This window comes from Chanodichthys erythropterus, chromosome 15 (assembly GCF_024489055.1).
Source record: "Chanodichthys erythropterus isolate Z2021 chromosome 15, ASM2448905v1, whole genome shotgun sequence".
NCBI lineage: Eukaryota > Metazoa > Chordata > Actinopteri > Cypriniformes > Xenocyprididae > Chanodichthys > Chanodichthys erythropterus.
The window spans coordinates 24006420-24030325 of record NC_090235.1 but is presented as its reverse complement, the minus strand read 5'-3'; the positions used below and the strand labels follow the sequence as shown (position 1 = coordinate 24030325).

Below are 23906 nucleotides of genomic sequence, written 5' to 3'. Positions count from 1 at the left end.
TATATATATATATATATATATATATATATATATATATATATATATTATTTTAAATCTTGACACCCATGCTTTGACTCCAGTATAATTTCTCTGTACCTTTTAAAACCCTGGTGGTGCCGTTTTTTTTATTTTTTATTTTTTTTAATATAATCGGTATTTCTTATTCTTACTTACTGATACTCTCAACTGTAACTTTACAGACCTTTCAAAAATGTAATTCACATGTTAAGTGGCCACTAAAGCTGAAGAATTTGTTTCTCAAAGATCAGGAGGAGACTTTCAAGAAGCTGAGATGATCTAAAATATATTTAAAAATAATTAAAAGTAAAAAAAAAAAAAAATGCATTCTGTGATCAAAAGAGTCACATTTTCCATCTTTCTTTTTGACAGTCTGCATATTACACAGCATGGGAGTACGGCGCATCATAATCATTTCTTCTCTTTTCACTCTGTCACACCAGAGCTCTTGATTACTACAAATTCAATTACGCACGCTGAAAGAGTGTTTTAACAAGGCCCAGGTTGATGCTAAGTTTTTCATTGTGTGGATTATTGCAACAGAGTGTGGATGAATAATGTGTCTTTCTATTTGCGGCTTCACCTGTGCAGCTATGCTGGGCAAAGCACCGGTGCCTGAACAAGGCGACGAGGCTGCAAATGCTATGTCAGCCCATTGAATACCTCCCAGGAGCATCTTTATTCCCACACGAGCATTCAGCATCCCCAGTGCATACGCTACCTCGTGACCCACTGCATAATTAACTCACTGAATCAACAGAAAAAATGAGCATGAGAATGTGGGTCAAGGATGAACTCCATTCCTTTCCCATCATCCCCTTGGAGGAGATGTTAGAAAGGAGCCATTGAGTCTGTAAGGATGGTTCATAGTAAAGAATTTGCATTTATGTGCAGTTGCCCTCTTTGACCCTCATTTAAAGCTGGAGTGATGATGGGGAGAACAAAGCTAGTAATTAAGCATGCAGAATACACTATTTGCCAGTAGTTAAGTTCAACTATTTTTATAGTACATTTTGTAATTTGTTCAACTGCATTGTATGAAACCGGGCAATGTGGACATGCTGCATTTAGATTGATGTGATAGTCAATAATTGATGTCAGATTTTTAATTTTGGGGTGAACTACCCCTTTAAAAATCTTTGGGGAGACTTTACTTTAAGCCTTTTAATAATACATTATAATAGCATTTTAATACTGTATAATACATTATAAAAGTATTTTTAAGTATGCAGTGTAATGCAAGGCATGAATAACTATTATAATACATTTTAATACTTATCTATTTACTGTTACACTTTTAGGAAGTATAATGCATTAAAACACATGATAAACAACTAATTTTAAATGTAACAAGGAATCTCATTTGATTATAATATCAAATATCATAATCAAGTTACACACTGGAATGTAATATATATATATATATATATATATATATATATTTGTCAGATTATATATATATATATATATATATATATATTTATATATATATATATATATATATATATATAATCTGACAAATGAATCCAGGTTGTGTGCTAAATAAAAACTGTCCTCACAACAATGCATATAGGCTATCGGATGTTTACTTATGTGGGAGAGGAAATGGAGGGGGTTGTACCTTCACAACGAGGAAACGGATGATCCCAGTTGCGTGTAGTTCCATGTTGACAGGTAAGAATGGAGTGTCCCATCAGCTGATACCCAGGATAGCACTCAAAAGAGATGGACTGACCCACATTATAACCAGCCCCAACCACCACACCATTGTGAAAGGGTTCAGGATCAGGACACTCCTGAAGTTCATAGGCTGGAAAAGACAGACATATTGCTACATAAAACATGGGGGAAGAAAATGTATGATTCATTTTTGAACCTGCTAGAAGAAAGCAGAGCCCATGACAAGTGCATCTGTTGTGACACCTCAAAGAAATTAATTTGCATCAAAAAAATGATTGCTCTGAGCTCCAAGCACCAGTTTAAACTGAGTTTTACATGTAAACCATGCATGGAATCAACTGATTGCTGTACACCAACAAAGCATTGGGATTTGATTCAAAGCAAGTGCAATCAAAGCTTTGGCAATGACAGATGCTGTCATTTTTTTTTTTTTTTTTTCTTATTAATCTCAGATTTCAATTATGGAGGTCTGAACTTCATGTGAATGCAAACAGGTGATCAATGTTCATTGCAGGCTGTGAACACTTACATCACAACATTCCAGCCCTGAGTTAAGATGTTTTCCTTGCATTTCTCCATTTTTTCTATTTTCCACATTTCTTTTCATTAGTTCTGTCTGCATCAGGTGCCATTATGAGAAGTTTTGCCAAATTATTTTTCAAATCTCAGACACAAAAGGAAATATGCTGAACCTTTCAGACAGAATGACCATGACTAAAGAATTTGAATTATGTGGATCAGAGCATCTTCTGTAACAAAGCTCTGCAAAAGGGTATACTGCCGGATATAATGCTTGATTTACATGCTAATGTACAGGTAATTATGTATTTCATGAATCATTTCAATACTGCAAACTGTCATTGCATTGCAGTGTAAATTCTGATAGCCATGGATCCATCTTAGAACAGGCCATTTCTATGACAAATAATTTTAAATTCACTCATTGGACTCATATTGTACTTTGGATTCTGGCTTCAGCAGCATTTTATACCTGATGGATTTAATGCACAGCTTCACAGAGAATGGGTTACTATCGAATTTACTCGTTATCTTGACTGATTGTTTTGGCAAGGTATTGAAACTGATATTCAAATTGAGGTTCCTGAGAAAATTAATGTGCAAAGGCAGAACTGCAACACCAATGCTAACAACAACGGAATGTGGAGTAAAATGGTCAACTTTTTCAACTTTTAGTTTCCCTTACCCTGATAATCAAATCTGAAGCCAGGCTTATTCTGAGAGTGATCACTATGGAAATATATAGTGGTCTCATGGGAGGTGGTTAGAAGAGATGGTGGTATGTCCTGCCCACTGAATCTGCCGATCACTGTGCTGGTGTCAAAAGGTCCATTCCTAATTTCCAGGAAATCGTGGTTGGCCTCAGTGGAAAAGTTCAAGAACTGCACATGAGCCCCTGTTTGGATGATAAAACAGGATGTGTTTAGTAATGTCATGTTCCACGCCATCCCAGTCATCTTGCTAACAGCTATTGTTATGAAGGCAACAGGCATACAAGAACAGCTTCTACATCAAGATTTTGAACTTTTTTCAAATAAGCAATAAAATCAGACACTAAAAATTCATTTTTTCATGCTTGTACAGCTAATGTTCAATGCTAAAAATGAAATAATAAAAATTATATTGGTTCTTGTAATGAAAAGATGGGAATTTGATTTCTATAACTGCGATATTGGGGACAAGATTTCTCCTATTCATTTTTCCATCAGTGCTCTGCCTCCCCCTCATTCTGTCTCTGATAACATTTCGTAACAAACCAGATAGATATCATGGTAAGTATCACCGGCTTTAGCCAATTCATTTTAAACTAGAACTCACTGGCATTACCAGGAAACTCTTTCTAAATAGCATCTGTTAATTCTGCTGTGTCCTCACCATAACCGACTGGCAAGTAAATCCTCCAGGTGCAGTCACTGTTGCTAGGGTAGTTTCCTGGGAAACCAGGGCTGAGGATGGTGCCTTCCATCTCCTCTCTGATTCCCCCACACTGAGCTGAAAGAAAAAATGGTGAAGACAGTATTAGAAACATTAATTTGTCGAAAACACATACTGCGATATAAACCAAACCTGATGTGCTCAAGGTTCAAGTACTTCTAAAGGCCGATAAAAACAGCTGACAGCTGTCAGTCTATTATTAGAAAATGATATGAGGCAACCAACAGGCTATTTCCACTTCTTTTGATTGGTGGGAATATAAATATGACTGAAAGTGAAAATTGCTGTCACTGACCTGCAAATGAACTTGTCTTTTATTGGTGAGCCAGCATGGCTTCTATAGATGCTAAATATACAGTGGGATCCAAAAGTCTAAGAGCACATTGAACATCTAAGATACTGTATATAATATACAATATATACACACAATATCTAATTTATATGCATTAAGTGATATACAGTACATGATATTGATTTTTAAAATTTAAACAAATAAATGTTCATCATTTCTGTAATATTATATATTTGTAGGCCATAACATAAGTAAATTTGTAATTTGTGTTTTTAATGGATGCAAGAAAATATGCAAAAACTTTATATATTAAAGATTGGTAACACCTTAGGGTCCAATTCTCACTATTAACTAGTTGCTTATTAGCATGCATGTTACTAGGATATTGGCTGTTTATTAGAACTCATAAAGCACATATTAATGGCTTATTCTGCATGACCATTTTCTACATCCCTAATCCTATCCAATACCTAAATTTAACAACTACCTTACTAACTATTAATAAGCAGCAATTAAGAGTTTATTGAGGCAAAAGTCATAGTTAATAGTTAAAAGTGAAAATGAATCTAAATCTAAAGTGTGACAAAAAAATAAATAAATTAAAAAAAAAAAATCACAAAATGTTTTTTTTTTTCAATTTTACTTTTCACTCAAACTGTAAATGAAAAGGAAAAAAAAAATCTCCATGGTGAAAGAGCATGTAAACATGCAACGCAATGTGACATCTAAGACAGCCTGTGTGGGCTACAATTCGATTGACGTTTCACGTTGCTTAGCAATGCCATCTACCTTGTTCAGTGACCCTGAAAGCTTTGTGCCGAATAAAGAAATGTAACACATTAGCTTTTCTATTGACATCATAGGGGAAACAAGTCTTTCATTTATTAAAAAGGGCAATTCACTTCCCAAAGCCATCAAAGGCCACTCGAGCACCTCTGTAGCCTTCAATCTTCTCATATCAGTGAAAACGTATGCTCTATCCCCTCCTCCTCTCGAGGCTCTGAATCTAAACTACAGATTGATTCAAATATCACTCTGATTAAAGCCCTGGCTTTGGACTCAAAGAGACTCTACGGATGTGCTGAGAAGCCCTACAAAGCTTCAGATCCTGAATGGAGTCTATAGTGGTGGGGTTCAAAATATGCTCTGAGCTTTTGAAAAAGCAGTAGGAATCAAGAAACTGCTGATGACCGTCCAAGCAATGAATCATCTCAGGAGCTCAGGCAATCACAGCAGGAGATAGAGCTAATAACGATATAATCGTAAGGTTTTTTTCAAGAAACATGTGATGCCATAATGTTGATCATGTGAAGACTCTTTATCCTTGCTCTTTTCACTGCATTAGATAAATTAACCAACCAAACAGCAGTTTTTAATGAAATACAGCACAAACACAACTGGATCATGTTCAAAGTTAATGTGATGAACTACACACTGCTAGGACATCTTTGTGAACTTGAGGAGAACTGACCTCATACTTTTACTAAAAATGAGCTTGGGACCAGCTGGATAAAAGCAACAACTGCATAAATGGCTCAGAAAAGTGAAGTTAGTTCTGTGAAACACTCTAGCATCATTTATTTGATAATTTGCTACCTAATGCATTGAAATTCATACATTTTTAAATGTGGCTTAAGTGCCCGAGTACTTTTTAAGGACGCTGTACCCATGGACACAAGTACCATGTAGTTCTGTACCATTTGGAACTCTGTGGTAGATACGAACTCATAAATCTGTAGAAGCCAGGATTTAGAAAAGAAATAAATGAATAAATGATGACAGAAGTTATTACCGATGCAGAGAGGAGGCGGATAGTTCCAGCGGCGCACAGGCCCCGGCATGCAAGAGATATGGGAGACTCCCTGCAAAGATAAAAAATAAAAATAAGAAATATTGTTTGTTTTTCAGTCTTTCCTTCATTCATTCATTCATTCAGTATTCACTCTGGCCACACTCTGACGTGCACAGTTTGGATCATCATAACTCAGACATACACTTCTCTTTTTTTTCCTCAGATTTTACTCACTCTCATTTCGTTCCAAACCCCTAAGACTTTCTTTCATCTTTGGAACACAAATGAAGACATTTTTTAATGAAATCTGAGTGATTTCTGTCCCTCCATTGACAGTCTATGCAACTACCACTTCTGACACTTCAAAAAGTTCATAAAGAAATTGTAAAAATAATACATATGAAAAGAGCGGTTAGATCAAATGTTCAGAAAAGACACAATCACTTTATATGCTGAAAAATTTAATTTATGCTTTTATTCACATTTAAACATTCATCACCGTACACATCTTTTGTGGTAAACGGAAGCTCAAGCATGTTTGTTTGATGCGTGAGAGAACCAATGAGGTTCATTCTCGTGTGTTACGCAGCACGTTTGAGCTTCCGCACGAGGTTTGTTCTTGCGCGTCAAGCAGGTTCGGTTGAGCTTCTGTTTATGTTCGCTGATCAATGTTTATATGTGAATAAAAGCCTATATATCATCATATATATAGCGATCGAGTCTCTTCAGAAAATTTGGACTGAGCCACTCAATTCATATGGATCTCAATGAACTTTTTGAAGTGTCAAATCAGTTGCGTAGCTCTCAATGGAGGGACAGAAATCTCTCAGATTTCATTAAAAATATCTTCGTCTTTTGAAGATGAATGAAAGTGTTACGTGTTTGGAACACCACGAGGGTGAGTCATTAATGACAGAGTTTTTGGATTTTTTAGTGAACCAACTAGGGATGTAACAATTCACTCAACTCACGATGCGATACGATTCACGAGACTTGCTTAACGATACTTTTTTCTCACGATTTTTTTTTACAAAATGAAATTTAAGACAAATTATAAATGAAAAAGTATTATTTTATTATTTCTAAGACAAAATGCTGCATATTTCTTTGTGAAACTTTGTCAAATAACAAAACTAAGTTTAAATTTGAGAACTAATCTCAAAAAAGTCCCTCCAATTAGATCTTCCAATGCTGTTTTCTCAGGAGGAGGTTTGTTTTGGCTCAGCTCCTGCTGTGTCTGTCTGGACGAGAGGCTGCAGATATAAAAAGTAAAATCTAAGTATAACAGTGACAGAGGTTTCACATCACTATAAAGGCAAGATTTTAATATTTGTTATAATTTGTATCGTTACACTTACAAGAATTACTTTTAAACACATTTAAAAAAATCCAGTAACATTTTACAGTAAGGTGTCATGTTAACATTATATTACATAACATGAACTAAAAATGAGCAATACATTTGCTGCAGTATTTATTAATCTTTTCCTTAATTTAGTTAATAAAAATCCATCTGTTCATTGTTTGTTCATGTTAATTCACAGTGAATAATGTATTCGTAAGTGTTGAAAATAACAATAACAAAGATTAATAAATGCTAAAGAAGAGTTGTTCATTCTTAGTTCATGCTGACTAAAGTAGTTAACTAATGAACCTTATTGTAAAGCGGTAAAATAACTCCATTTTACACATTTTAAAAGAGTACAACAAATGCAATACCTGCACAAGCACAGCTTTCTACTGCAGTCTGTGGAAAACTTACATCATTTCACGAACGTTAGATGAGGCAGACCAGAATAACTTTCTACGATGGAAAACGACCGTATCTTTTGCCATGAAAGCACAGATCTTGCATTCGTCGCCGACTGCTTTTAGTGAGTATTAATGTATATTAACACCTTAACACTTTAATTTTTAGTCTTTGTAAATGTTGCCAGTTCTGAATTTGAATGAGAACGGGTCGTCCTTAACATCAGCGCTTATCGCTGCTGCGCTTGATGCTCGACTTGCTCTGGTTTGCGCACTGTCAGAGCAGCAAACAGGTAACGAAATTGCAAAATAGCAGTTGATCAACATGGGGGCCAGGCATTGGCAAATCTATCAAATTGCTGCCACCCTCATTTCTTCAACCAGCTTATCCAAAAAAAATTGACTGCAAGGTCTTTTGAACCCATAACCTTGGCATTACTACCAGTATATAATTGTAAACAGTCTGGATAGAAAAATAAATATAGGTTTCCCCAAAGAAAATTGTTTTGGTGTTTTGGAAAATTGTTTTCTTTTAGTAAAAGCTAGACAAATTTGGTAGGTGCCAACATGGACAGGTTGAGTGAGGAGACGAAGCTAATCATGGTTTCCTCTGACCACAGTATTTTGAGCAGTGAATTATTGGCTACCGAGAGCATTTTAAGGATATTTTTGGTACTTTGTACAATACATTTTGGAACCATGTTGGGATACAATTTGATGGATAATGTAACATCTGTGTCCTGAAGCGACTGCTGCTGTACTATGTCCGAGGTTTTGTCCAACTTTTGGCAAGTTCACTCTCACCTGCAGAGTATATCCAGGGTCACACTGAAAGGACACCACATTGTTCATCTGTAGTCTTTCGCCCACTTTGAAGCCATTCATGGGTATAACCGGTTCAGGACAGCTAGTGAGAGACACAGCTGTAATAGAAAACAAGAAAATAGGACAAATAAAGAGAGGCAATAAGCTGAATGCAAAAGCTAGTTGAGTTTTTAGAGATGTGTGTGTAGTCCAGATGCACAGGACTCGCAACAGATGTCCTACTCTTGTACTCCAGACGGAAACCGGCTGCAGAGACGCTGATGTCTGAGAAGAAGTGCAGGTAGAGCTGGTTGGAGGTGCTGTTTAGGAGGGCTGGGACTGTTGTACCTGAAGAATAAAGAATCCATTAGCATATTGTGATTATGTAGTTGAATCAGTGTGATCATCTTTTTGATAGTTGCTTATGTACACTTCACAAAACATAATAAAATAGTATTCTTTAATTGAAATAAAGCTGAAATAAAAGAGTAACAATACTACTAATAATAACATAATAAGCTTGAAAAGTAAAACTGAAATAAAAATACATTAAATCAAATAACTAATAAAAATGACATGACAAAAATATATAAAAGCAAACAAATTAAATAACAGTTTTTTAAATAAAACACTAGATAAGTGTACAGGTATTTCCGTCATTCGGTTTCAAACATTATGATGAAATACAAAACAACTGTCTGAATATCAAGTTTTATAACTACTACATACAAGCCAAGTGAAATACCATAAAAAAAAAATATTCTTTGTTGTTTTTCTTCCAAGTATTCATTTCTAAAATCCCAAAGCAGATGAGAATCGTTATGCATTCATTTGTCTGGAATTTATACAACTATTTTAGTCATATGGCTCAGTGTTTGTGGATCTGATTGACTCATTTGTCTTCACTCTGTACTTCGTTATTCATTTTAGGATGCATCTTTCATTTATCTCTCTCTAGGGCACTTGTAACATTTGTGCCTGGTCTTTGTGCCAATAAAAGGAAAAATTCAGCCTTCCCTACTGTGCAAGTAGCTTCTGTTTCCCATAATGCAACATAAATGCATACTAGCAACAATAAAGAATCGCTTTAATGATCTATAAACCATTTTAAAAATGCAGTGACTCTTCTATACTTCATATTGGAGTCTAAAAATTGTTGCAAAAATACATTTCTATACAAAGACAAAACTGCATTTCTCTCAGCCATGCATCCACAGAGGAATCTTCCAAGCATTCAAAGCAACAACAACAAGATTACTGTGACAATATGTGTTTATGTAATGAACTGAGAAGTATTACACAGCCCACCTGAGAAGCTCCCTAGCATGGTGTCAGTGTTGTCACCTCCGTCAAACACCTCGAGAGAGTCCCAGTTCTGCTCTGTCACAAAGCTAATCACCTGGATCTGAGAGAAAGGAACAGAACAAAGGAAATAATACGGCGGCTTTCTTCTTTGTGAGTATCAGAGGATTGTACTGAGAAATATTACAGGTACTTGGCTATCAGGCATGATATGCTTTAAAGTTCTGTGTATAGTCTTGAAAAGTTACAAGAATATGCCAAAAAAAGATATCTTAATTTGATGTTATATATAACATTTCAAATGTCATCTTCAAAAACAAGAAGCATTCTTCTGCATTTGTTGTATAAGCCGTTCACACAGTTTTTCCAATGCTCAGCCCTGTAAATATTTTGGTAGACATTTATTTTTCCGCCCCAGCCTCAAACAAGTCTAGAAATTGGCTGGTCACAGTGGTATGACTGTGGCTATCGCTGGAAGATTGTCACATTTGATAGCCTTGCTGTCAAATGGCACATTTATTTGTGCTTGCTTCACTCAGTGAATTGGAAATATCATGAGGGAGGGGGTTAGTTCAATATCCAGGCCTTCATGAGTGCTCTGTCTGACACAAAATCACAAAAACACACCATCAATCCACCTTAAAGAATCAGTTAAGAGATCTTCTACACTTATTTCCCAAACCTAAAGATAAATGTAGTGTACACAGGTAATAGACCTGAAACGAAAATTGTTCAGTGATGATATTTGCTCCTTTTAGCATATTTGTAGACTTTTGAAAACATTCAATGTGCAAGCATTTTATCTGAAATTGCATAAAATGGTGATTTTTTTTCTTTTTCAATCAGAGGAGCCATCATTTCAAGCACTGTAGACAAGCACTTCATTATCAAAAAGAAGTAAATTACAGCAAAAATCTTGTTTAGAAATAATCAAGGCATCCACACTTTTGACACATCCAATGTTTTCCACACTGTTCACTAAAACTCAAAGAATTTTAAAATCATTTTCATTTATGTGCACCAATTTAGCAATGCATAGTAATAAACAGCAATATTTACTGTTTACATCAATTTTAAATGTGAATATTCAATACATATTGCCAAGCCTTACAACAGAGTAGAAGAAAATATGCACAATAAGTTGTATAGGAATGTCTCTTAAATCTCTTCATCTGAACCTCTTTCCTTTCATACCACTGCCCATTTATATCACGCCTCTCTTACTTTTAAGGGATGCTGTAATCATTTCTGTATGGTTCCAATTCTCCTATAGCAAGAAGTTTATGAATTGGGTTAAAGGCAATTAAGTAAGCACTCCTGAACTCCTTCCATGATTCAGAGCTATATTTGATTACATTTGTATCCAACAGGGTGAGGCAAGTCTGGAGAAGCAGATGCAGATGCTACTTGAAGAAAAAACAATCACTTGCATCCAATCGACACCACTCATCTTGCCTACTTTCACCATTTAAAGCTGCATTTAAAATGTTCTTACTCATAAGACATGTGAAGGAGACTGACTTTTAATCATGTTTGGGTTTATACTTTATTTTAGGGGTGTAACTATACATAGTAACACCATACATAATTAAAGCTGCAGTCCGTTACTTTTTTGGGTTAAAAATGACCCAAAATAAATTTTTGAGCAAGTACATAACCAGCCAGTGTTCAAAACTATCTCCTTACCCTAGCCTGATTCACAACGGTAAGCTTGTAATAATGTTTTTTAATTTGAGTGGTACAGGTAGGTTTCAGCGGGAAATACGAGTTTGCCTTTGCATCATTATGTATATATAAAGAAGGAGTCCTGGATGCTGCAGGTGACGGATCATTTATAGCCTTTTCTCACAGCAGCTGGAATAATTAAACTTGTCATTTTGATGGTGGATTGTCATCCAGAAAGTTTCAAACGACAATCATAATTGACAACTGGAGATTCACCCGAAGTCAAAAGGAAAAGAATTTGGACGTTAATACACACTAAATACATGTAGTCACGCAATGCTGATGTTATTAACATTAGCAATTTGAGAACAAAGTATAACAATAATAATAACTCACATGGTTTGATTTGATATGAGCTAAGCGATCGTCAGATTATTCAAAATTGGCAGCGCAATTTATTTTAATGCTTTTTTTTTTTTTCCTCAGTTGGTCAGAACAAAATTTGCAGACATGTTACTTACTTGTTCAGATGACATTTTCTGGGGAAAATTCTTATTTTGCTCAGGGTCATACTTCCAAGACTGCAATCTGTGATTGCAAAGTACAATATCCACCGGTGCAGTGACTGACAGCCACACATTCTCCTCAAAACATTAGATTCAACCGTGCTGTGGAGCCATGCCAAGCCCCAACCCACGTAAATAATAATTCCGCAAATAACTGCAATTGCAGGTTTCAAACAGAGATGGCTGTTAGGGACTGCAGCTTTAAGTACTGAGTAATAATAATGAACTACATGTACTTACTATAAGGTTAGGGTTAGGATTAAGGGGTGGTTTAGGGGTTAGTGCATGCAATTATGTACAATTTATAGTAATTACTATAGTAACTACATGTAACAGGACACTAAAACTGTTGCCTATGTTTGTTATAGGCAATACTACATACAGTACAGTCCAAAAGTTTGGAACCACTAAGATTTTTTATGTTTTTAAAAGAAGTTTCATCTGCTCACCAAGGCTACATTTATTTAATTAAAAATACAGTAAAAACAGTAATATTGTGAAATATTATTACAATTTAAAATAACTGTTTTCTATTTGAATATATTTCACAAAGTAATTTATTCCTGTGATGGTAAAGCTGAATTTTCAGCATCATTACTCCAGTCTTCACATGATCCTTCAGAAATCATTCTAATATGCTGATCTGCTGCTAAAGAAACATTTAATGTGTACAATTGTACAAAACATTTGTGTACAATATTTTTTTTTCAGGATTATTTGATGAATAGAAAGTTCAAAAGAACAGTGTTTATCTGAAATCTAATCTTTTGTAACATTATAAATGTCTTTACTGCCACTTTTGATTGATTTAATGCATCCTTGCTGAATAATAGTATTGAAAATAATCATAAATGTTTATTGAGCAGCAAATCAGCATATTAGAATGATTTCTGAAGGATCATGTGACACTGAAGACTGGAGTAACGATGCTGAAAATTCAGCTTTGCATCACAGGAATAAATTACTTTGTCAAATATATTTAAATAGTACACAGTTATTTTAAATTGTAATAATATTTCACAGTATTACTATTTTTTACTGTATTTTTAATTAAATAAATGTAGCCTTGGTGAGCAGACGAAACTTTTTTTAAAAACATTAAAAATCTTAGTGGTTCCAAACTTTTGGACTGTACTGTACATATGTTTCGATAGTATATGATGAACAGTATATGTACCTCACCAAGGCTCCATTAATAGATTTTAAATTGTAATTTATTCCTTTGATGGCAAAGCTGAATTTTGAGCATCATTACTTCTGTCTTCAGTGTCACATGATCCTTTAGAAATCATTATAGTATGCTGATTTGGTGCTCAAGAAATTATAAAAAATTGAAACATAAAACAAAACAAACAAAAAACTGTTATATAGTACCATTCAATACTTTAGGGGAAATAACACACACAGACACACACACACAGACACACACACACACACACACACACACACACACACACACACACACACACACACACACACACACACACACACACACACACACACACACACACACACACATGTTTGTTTTTGTGAATTGTGGGGACTTTCCATAGACTTCAATGCATTTTACACTGAACAAACTGTACATTCTATCCCCCTACCCTGCCCCTACCCCTAAACCTAACCCTCACAGGAAACTGTGCAAACTTTTACTTTTTCACAAAAACTCATTCTATATGATTTATAAACCCATTTACATTGTGGGGACCGCTGGCTGGTCCCCACGATGTAGGTGAACTCAGGTTTATATTACATCATGGGGACATTTGGTCCCCACAATGTAATATAAACAAAAGCACACACACACACACACACACACACACACACACACACACACACACACACACACACACACACACACACACACACACACACACACACACACACACACACACACACACACACACACACAAAGTCATTTTATTCAGCAAGGACAGATTAAATAATTTTTAAACTGATCAAAAGTAACAGTAAAGACATATTTATATTATAATGTTACAAAATATTTCTATTTCAAATAAATGCTGTTCTTTTGAACAGCAAATGCAAAGACTGCAGGTATTAATTTTTGACCAGACATATATAATCTGGTCCTTAGAAAGACGGCCAAATAATCTCAAAAAGCTCTTTACAACCAGGTTGCGGAGAGGCCAAGAAGGTAAAGCTGAATAGAGTTATGAAGTATGACTGGAGGAAATGATGGCTGTAAAGATACTGTTCAAATTCTGACGATTATTACTGCCTTCTCCCTTAGAATCTAAACTTTTATGGTCTGCACTGAAATGAAAAATTGATACGGTTAAAAAAGTAACAGAGTTGAAGCATTGCAGACTTGTTAAACGTTCTTCCGTGACCACATTTAAAAGTGTCGCACTGCACTGGAAGTGATAACGGCATTATCCAACTGAATTTACCCCTGAAAAATTCAGGCAGTGCTAGAAAAACCACAGAAACAGAGATAAGTGTGTTGACTCGTTGCATATTTTGATACTGTCTCTCACCACATATTTTCTCGCACAAGCCCTGTGCTCTCAAAACAGAGACTTCTTTCAAAAACATTCAAAAATCTTACTGACCCTAAATTTTTGAATGCTAAAGTATAAAAGCGGTTGTTATACTTAAACTTTACAGCTTGCACATGGCCTCAGACAAAAAAAAAAAAAAAAAAACATGTGATGATGCTTTGTGTTCATAATGGCCTTATAAAAAGGGGATAACATGGCATGCACAAAGATAACATATTGTTACTCTAAAAGCCTACCTGGATTCCCATTCCTTCTGGCACGGTGATCTTCCATACGCAGCTCAGGCTGTTTAGGTAGGGCTCAGGATAGCCGGGGGACAGAATAGTGCCTATCCGTTGGGTTAGATTCCCTCCACATGGCACTGCAGCACGGACAAAAGGAGAAAACGATGAAAGAGCAGGTATAGAAGGCAAAACACACAAAACCGCCTACAGTATCGAAGGGTTTTTGTAATCTTCCAGGACACCACCTTCTTCCTTGTGCAGCTCCTGTGGTCAAGCATCTGGTAGCTGCAGTGAAGCGCACAGGTAAACAGCTGCACATGAGTGTGGATACCTGAGTGTACCTGCGGCAACATCTGCCAAGTGTGCGCATTTGTGAATGTGTGACACGCCGGAGGCCATGACTGCTGGCCCACAGCTGTGTGCCGTTGCTTGTTAGGCACAAGGAGAGTTTGCTGGCGACAGCTCTCTCTCAAGAGGAGCAGGAGTAGGAGTCTGTTTGCTCAGTTTCCCCACCAGGACAGCCACCAGAGCTGTGATGTGAATCTAACTGTGCTCATCCAAGCACATGCACTGAGGAGGTTGGAACACAAGTAAACATGCGACACTTAAGCAACTTGAGCAAGATCCTCTAAGTGAAAAATTCAAATTATTATTATTATTATTATTTATTTATTTATTTATTTTTTACAAACTGACAAAACTATATTGCTCCCATTATATTCAATGGAAATGTTTACTCTGGAAGTACCAAATGGGGAGCCGTGGCTTCAGTTGACGGATACCGTTTCTACTTTTATTAGATTTTCAAGCATGAGTACAAGTAATTCCAAAAAGGTCAGTACACGTATCAAACCGTTCAACTATGCCAATAACGGAATATAGTTAAAATTCATGGTTGTAAAAAAAAAATCGGCATATGTATCCCAATGTAGCACACCACCTGGCTAGTGGCCCCCAGGTAATTTGAATTTAAGACCCCTGGTCATCAACATCTGGCTCTTGTTAGAATGATGATAGTGAAAGTTGAGAGAGATGTGAGGTCTGCAAAAAATCTCTAGAAATGTATGATATCACTCTCACCAATGCAGCTGGGCATGCTGCCATTCCACTGGGCCAAAGCGTTGGGTACAGTCAGGCACTCGATGGCACTGGGCCCCTCCAGGACGTATCCTGCATTGCATTCGAAACTCACCACGGCTCCCACTGCAAAGTTGTTCCCCGTGCGTCTGCCATGTCTGGGCTCTGGGACTGAGCTGCACTGAGTCGCACTGGTCCTCGGGACAGCTAAATCAAATAAATGCAATATTGTTAGAAGAATTTGTACAAAAAAGGACCTACAGGATGTTGTGGCACCTGCCAAGTGAGAAATGGTTTGCAATGTATTATACATGCAGTCTTGCACCAGATTGTTAGTGAAACTGGCACTTTAAAGTTTGAACCACAGTGCATACAGCTGGTTGGGATGCCCCAGAACACCAGTACTTTTAATACTTTTATAAGATGCTGTACTTTTCCATTAAAGACACAGCAGGAAATGAACAGGCGTATGACTGTAGATCACAGGGGAGGCGAGATGACACAATAATGCTGCTTTAGCTCCTAAAAACCACACTATCTATTATAGAAAAATATGTGGGCTGTTAAAGCACATTTTAACAGGAGGCCCCATGGCTGCCAAAGAGGTACAGTACATTACAGCATCGTATATAATGTGTGTAAGTGTGTGTCTGAGAAAGACAGAAAGACCATGGGCGCATTGTTTAAATAATTAAGCACCTAATTCAGACGACAGTGCCTCTCTCAGTCAAAACTGACTGCATAACACAACGACAAGTTATGATTAGAACACCACGCACAAAACATTTAAGCAGTTAATTGCAGGCTTGGGCACAATTCAGAATGTAATATTTGGTTCCCTTTTCAATTCATGATTGAGAATTTAAGGATGCTGAATCAGTGCTGTTAACAAAAACTAAAACAATAAAAAAAAAACATTTACGTAATTGACATAATATGAACATTAGAATAGAATAATATATTATATATATATATATATATATATATATATATATATATATATATATATATATATATTTAAAAAAAAAAATATATTAAAAATTTATTATATTTCAGTTTCAATGCAACATTTATAATCTTTATTTAGTTTAAGTACTGAAATTCCTACAACTAAAAATGAATAAACTACACACGCACAACAGTTCTTTTAACCCTAAAAGATGGACTGTGTAGCTTTTCATTTCTTAAACAACCATGTAAGAAGAAGTATCATGGCCATATTCCAGAATGACAATGTCAAGATTTATCAAGCTCAAATTGTGAAACAATGTTCGGGAGGGAGCATGAAGAATCAATCACGCATGAATTGGCACCTCTGAGTCCTGACCTTAATTTCATTGGGATATGCTGGAGGAGACTTTTCAGAGTGCTCACCTCTTGCATTGTCAATACAAGATCTTGACCAAAAATTGATCCAAAACTTTTTCCAAAAATTGGAAATCAATGCTTCTGGGTTGTACGTCAGAACTCTGGCTCATTATTGGCCAGATCCTGCGTTAGCAGCACACACATGCATCGAGGTGCTCACATGTATAGCGTCGGCCAATACTGAACCGGCATTCTGACGTAGAACCCGGAAGCGCTGCACTGTGTTTACAACATGAACAACATAGAAGACTGACAGGGAAGAGAAGGAATTGTTGAATAAAGTTGTTATTTTTGTTTTGTTTTTGCACACAAAAACTCGTCACTTCATCACATTTAGGTTGAAGCACTGTAGTCACATGGACTATTTTAACAATGTCTTTACTACCTTTCTAGGCCTTGAAATTGGTTATGACTTTGCTTTCTTCAGGGAGGTCAGAAAGAATTTAATCAAAAATACCTTATTTTGTGTTCCGAAGATGAACAAAGGTCTTACGGGTTTGGAATGACATGAGGGTGAGTAATTTCTAATGACAGAAATTTCATTTTTGGATGAACTAACCCTTTAATAGAAAATGAAAAGTGCATTTGTGATACAGAAAGAGAAATTGAAGCTCTCAGCCTTACCTTGGTAGACCAGATGGAAACCTCTTGAGCTTGACTGACCCTTAGAAGAGAACCGGATAAGGATCTGGTTGGAGGTGGCTAGAGGCAAAGATTCACCTGAAAGTACAAACAAGGTGTCATGACATTTGGTGACATTCTAAAACCAATGACATTTGATGTTATTGACCTGTGCCACAGATGCCATATTTGTTTGAGAGCAGTAGTGGAGGTGATGATTACGAATGAATAATGATTCTTGGTGTGTTCATCACACAAAGCTATCAAATGACCTCAGAAGACCTGGTATACAGTTCATGAGTTGTATAGATGTGGGCCCTCTGAACTACTGCTTTACAGAATATATCTTTCAAAAGACTCTTTGGCTAAATACACACTATAATGTTTCAGGAGTCAAAACTGCATTTAAAAAAGGGGGTGGATCCCCAAAATTATCGTTCTATAGCAACAATTGCAACATTCTGGCATCTCGTGTGTTTGGTATCCACTTTTTTTGACCAAATTAATATTACAGCGAAAAAAATACTCATTCTGCAAATTCTAAATTATTCCTTTAAAAATTCTAATAAGTAACAGCATTCAGGTTTGGAAAAACATGAGGGTAAGTAAATAATGACAGAATTTTCATTTGTGGTGAACTTTATGGAGATGCAATTGCCATAACACTGACATTAAATATACTTTTACTTGTCTGTCCAGTATTAGCATCAGTTTGGAATTATTTTATTTTCACATTTTGCATGTTTCCAAGCCCAGGTCTATTAATAATCCACATTTCAAAATGCACCCCCCTCTGCATCACTCATTAATAGCGTATATGTGCTTTCTGTGCCGAGGTGCGGGGGCTGAGGTTTTGAATCTACCCACAGTTCCCCGAGGCCCAGTCAAGCTCCACAGGGGTTTGTAGAGAGCAGGTTCGGTGTTGACAAATTTGTGCAGTGGCCAGAGAAGATGAAACCGCACAACACTCTCGCCCATGTTGGGATCGACCAATGCTCATGCTTATGCCTTTGGCATGCTGGGATGTTATTAGAACAAGCCTCCGTGGGCAGCCGACAGAGTGACAGCTACAGTAATAATCTGGTGGAGGCAGAGGTGTGGGGATACCCTGACCGCTGATTTATTCGCACCTGCTGTTTGTTCCGAAGGCCACATTATTCTGCAATGCTGCTCGGAAACAGTTAAGCCTGTGTTGCACCACAACGTCAGTTGTGGGAAACCTGGATGGTGACCACAGATTCAACTCAACAGGGAGGATGCGTTTTGCAACATTCAAGGTTGTTGTGGAGTGGACTGATGTGGCCTGACACCATCCTGTCAGGATTCCAGAAGACTGAGGGTCAAAACGTCAAATCTGATGACTCAACAGAGGTGGACTTGCCAGTTTGCCTACCTCCAAAGTTGCCTGAGCTCTTTATAGGGTTAGTTCACCCAAAAATGAAAATTCTGCCATCATTTAATCATCCTCAAGTTGTTCCAAACCTGTATACATTTCTTTGTTCTGCTGTAAAAATGAAGACATTTGGAAGAATGTTTGTAATGAATCAGATCTCGACCCCATTGACAACCAATTTTTTCCTATTATGGTATTCATTTGGGGGGTGGGGGGGGTGGGGGGATGGGGGGGGGCGAAATCTACTTGGTTACAAACATTGTTCCAGATATCTTCCTTTGTGTACAGCAGAACAAATACATGTATACAGCTTTAGAACAACTTGAGGATGAGTAAATGATGACAGAATTTTTATTTTTGGGTGAACTAACCCTTTAACGGTGATGTGGAGGAGGAAGAAATCAAGGAATTTTAAATGCTCAAATGCTTACATGTTTAAAATTAATACCAGTAGCATAATTTCTGTTTTATTTTCAACTTAGGCCTACCATTTTTCTTGTTTTGTCCCCATTGAAAATGAAGGACTAGTTGTGGAGTGATGGGAAACAAACAAACAAACAAACAAACAAAATAAAATCATACATTTAGTTACATACACTAAATCATACACTAAGTTTGCAAATGGTGCAATTGTGAGATATAAAGTTGTAATTGTCTTTTAGGCGGAAACAGACTTCCATGGTAATTTGGGGGGCAAAATAAATACACACACTACTTTTGTGCAAGTCTTTTTTTTGTGTCAAGAATCCTTGTCTATTGTTTAAAATAAGTTTCCAACAGTTAATTCACACAGGACAACTTCTCTTGAAACTTGCTATTTGCTTGTGCAGATTATTCATTCCCTATGCATGATCTACTGAGAAAGTTGAGAAACATCCATCAAAACTGACAACTGTGCTTACATCAGTGGTGACATACAGCAACACTTGTTTCCCTCTCTCCGCAGCACAGATAGATAATAGAAAATCTGCAGTTTTATGCGGCCTAGTATCAATCCTGACTATTCCCTGCTCACTATTCACGCTCCAAAGTGTGCATTATTTCCAGCAGCCCACAGCACACTTCACTGATTTCACACCGGCATCTGAAGTTAAAAAGCGCATCTCAGATAGTATATATGCTCTGAGCGGTTCACCTTCCTTGAGCGCGCAGGGTTTCACGCCGTATGCAAATAGCGGGTGTTTGACTGGTGTGAAGGGTGAAGAAAAAATAGAAATGTACACAGCTCATCTGCGTTGTCATGGGAATGTCAGAAGCAGAGAGAGCAAGCGAGAAAACCCTGTTAATCTTCGAGCCGAAATCTCCTCAACTGACCGCATTAAACGGAACTCCATTATGGCTGAATAAAAGCTTTCAGCCTCGGCGTCTCACTGGAGATCTATTTAGCTAGTCTGTTTTTGCTTATTTGATTCTGTTTTCTTTTCTGTTTTAAGAGAACCCTATGTACTGGATCCCATTGAAATGTGTTTGTTAGACTCTATGAGTCATTAAGCTTGTTAACTGAATCTCTGTGTTTTATTCTCTTGAGTACATCATCATCATCTCTTGCGTATGTACATTATTGTATGTTCTGATAATTAAGAACTCACTGTACTCAAGTACTGAAGCAGATTTAATGATTTAAATGATTTAAAGCAGAAGTGTCGTTTCTAATGTTTTTTTTTTTTTTTTAATATTCAGAGCTTTATATTCAGAAATTAGATACTGAATGAGGAAAACTACATAATTTTAAAACCAACTAGTCAGTGGGTTGTTTGAATGAACTAATCAATTTTAAAGGGACAGTTCAACCAAAAATCACAATTATTTTCTCATTTAATCATCACACCGTACCTCATCCTTCTGTGAAGTACAAAAGAAGTTATTGGTCCATACAATGAAAGTCAATGAGCTCTGATGTTGTTTTGGACCCCACTGACTTTCATATTTTTCAAATAGAAATGTGAATGTACTACCTTTTGTAATCCAAAGATGAATAAGGGTGAGTAAAGGATGATAGAATTTGTATTTTTTGGTTAATTATTTGGTGAATTTAAATTTTTGACTGACCCTGTGTAGATGTGCTTCTTTGGGGTGTGTATACAGTAAATACTTTAACATATGTTCTAACTTTAAAAAATAGCTATACGAAGTGCAACACAATGGAAGGAAATGCAGGGGTCACAGGAAACATTTTTAAAATACTATTTTTAACTACACACACTGTCTTAAAAAAAAAAAAAAAAAAAAAAAGGAAGAGCAATGCTTGTGGTAGGACACTTGACTTACTATCCGGTATTCTGACATAGCGCTTTTCACATACTATACAGTCATTATTCTTACAATTCGTTTTGGTGGTGCAAAAATTATACACTTCAGCTTTAAATTTCAGTATTTGTGAACCACACAGGCGTGTCTCTTTTACTTGTGGATGTAACTCATCTTGTTAATTGAGTTGCTTAATTGACTACTTCTATTTACCTTTGAGTCTGAATGCAGCCTCTTTAGCATTCATCTCCTAATGCCAGTATAGACTGATAGAGTCAAGTTAATAGTGCAGGAGAAGGTTTGCTGACCTGTGTGGGCCCCAGAGAGAGAACTCAGGACACGGGCATGCTGGGTTGGCCCATCGTACACCTCCACAACATCATTTAGCGCAGTCTGGAAGAATGCAAATTGGCTGAACACCACTGCAGAGAGATAAAGAGAGAGAGAATGAAGAGAAATAATTGCATAAAAACTATAAAGTATGCAACTGAAACCATGACTGTGCAAATGTTATTTCAAAAGTAAAAGACAGAACCTAATCACACCTGTGAACCACCTGTTGTCCTCTCTATACACACCCTGGTGCTTAGTAGAGTAAATTTCCAAATGAGAGCCATAAAAAAGAAACCCTGTGTTGCGACGCTCTCTATCCCGCAGCTGTTCGAAGCCATTATGCCATGCCTACAGAAATTTGTGCCTTAATTAGCTCTGCTTCCACAACGTTTGGCTTGACCCAGAGAAATACAGGCAGGCTAGCATCTGCTAATAAAGACTCTGTAGGAACCCCAAATTGGCCAGATGACCTCCATTTATGGATCAAATAAAAGGGTCCCGTGGTCAAGTAGAAGCTGCTGCTTATATGAGGGGATATCCAAAAATGGGTCCATAGCAAGAGGCTCATACCTCTGAAAGAAGAGCAATACAGATCAAAGTCCCTTTCAAGTCAATTCACTCGACGGCCATATTTGCAACACCTAGCTACTGTATTTTGGGCTTGCAAGTCCAACTCCTAAGCACTTCAATGGGGAAAAACTGAAATCTCAAAAACTCACTTTTAAAGAACATTTTGAATCATCAATAAAAACTGACATGAACTGTTCAGTAGATGTGGTTTTATGCTCAAAAAATAAATAAATAAAATAAAATAAAAAAATCAGGTTGAAATCAGTTTTTTTTTTTTTTTTTTTCAGTTTGGTCAGCCAACATGCATGAGTAGTCTCAGAGCACTGATGGTTTCTACAGGAACCGGAGTGTCTAATGGCATCTGCAGTGACTGCGATTGGTTCATTTATTTAGGAAGCGTCTTGGTAAAGTCCTCTGTGTGGGTTCTACTGATATTTAATAAGTGAATGTATTACCTTTAACGCCTCCTCCTAACTAATCCTGACAAAACAAGTCCTGAGTGACAAATCAAAGATAACCAGAACTAAGGACGCTCTGAATGATTGGCCACAGATCGGTATCGGCCAATAATCACATTCAATGACTCGATTGCTAGTCACTAAGTTTAGCCAATCTCACAAACCGATTCCAATTTGAAGACATAAAACACGTGATGAAGTCAAACTTTGGCACCGCAGTCATGTCATCAACAGTTACAAATTTGCCTTTTATGTTGTAAAGAAATGTCACATTGAGGAACATTAGCAAAAGCTTGGCTAAACATTGGGAAACCTCCGTCTGTCTAGTCAAATCATATTTCCGTAAAAAAAAAATATGTTTGCCATCAGTTGCCAGAAGAAAGCGATATCTTTGTCGTACTATTCTTTCAACATTTAAGGAAATTTCACATGACTGGCGTTAGCACTATTCAATACACTGAATCAATACCACTGATCTCAATGAAGTGAAAAATCAGTATAAGCGTTACATCGATTGAGCCTTGTAAAATGGCGCTCAAATTTAAATGAATTTCAACACCTTGTTTTATTCATGAATGAATTAGCGTTTTTAAAGCGTATTAGTTGAATGAACAGTTTAATGATGACTCACTCATTGAGACAGTCCCTAACAATTTGACTGCACTAACTGACAGCTTGCAACTATGCTCAGTTTTAAACTCTTGTAGGCTCTTTAATATGCCAAGTATCCTAATATGAATAATGTTTTGTGTAAGCTCTGTTTTTAAAGGCCTATTAAAATGTTTATTGTAAAATAAATATTTGTTGGGCTTATTTATTTGATTCTCAATTAAAACAACATATTGTGATAAGGGCACAAATTTAACATGAAAGCAATGTAATTTAACACTTTTTGCCCTTGAGTGCCTAATTCAGACTTGTGTATTTCATTGTTTTCCCATTAAATTGTACACCTCCTTGATTGTAACATAAGTTCATGGGTATCTCTGTGTGTGCAATAGTATGCTTACACATGTGCTTACTTACCATAGTCTTTTGGAACAATAACCGAGTAGAGGCAAGTCCTCCCGCTGCTGTAGTTTCCAGGATAACCAGGGGAGAGCACCACACCCTCCAAGCCCGAATACTGACCACCACATGGAGCTGAGTGAGAAAGACAGCCACAGAAAGAAGGCATTAGAGACTAATTTTCTGTCCTCCCCATCTCCTTTCTGCCGTTCCCTCATTCAGCTGATCTTAAATTACTTTTCTTGTCTGATTCCTGAGCTG

The 23906-nt window shown here is 36.7% G+C and overlaps 1 protein-coding gene across 4 annotated transcripts in view; it reads right to left on the bottom strand.

Annotated features, from left to right (window-relative positions):
- Positions 1–23906, bottom strand: part of csmd2 (CUB and Sushi multiple domains 2) — a 343711-nt gene that overhangs the window by 51041 nt on the left and 268764 nt on the right. For all 4 annotated transcript variants that reach the window (XM_067411157.1, XM_067411158.1, XM_067411159.1 and 1 more), the window contains exons 31-42: positions 23664–23780; positions 21585–21698; positions 17640–17735; positions 15651–15854; positions 14583–14707; positions 9597–9693; positions 8532–8636; positions 8289–8407; positions 5736–5805; positions 3592–3708; positions 2903–3112; positions 1640–1828 (exon numbers count right to left, since the gene is read on the bottom strand). In XM_067411157.1, the coding sequence (XP_067267258.1) occupies positions 1640–1828; positions 2903–3112; positions 3592–3708; positions 5736–5805; positions 8289–8407; positions 8532–8636; positions 9597–9693; positions 14583–14707; positions 15651–15854; positions 17640–17735; positions 21585–21698; positions 23664–23780 (1563 nt within the window). The remainder of the gene's footprint in view (positions 1–1639; positions 1829–2902; positions 3113–3591; positions 3709–5735; positions 5806–8288; positions 8408–8531; positions 8637–9596; positions 9694–14582; positions 14708–15650; positions 15855–17639; positions 17736–21584; positions 21699–23663; positions 23781–23906) is intronic.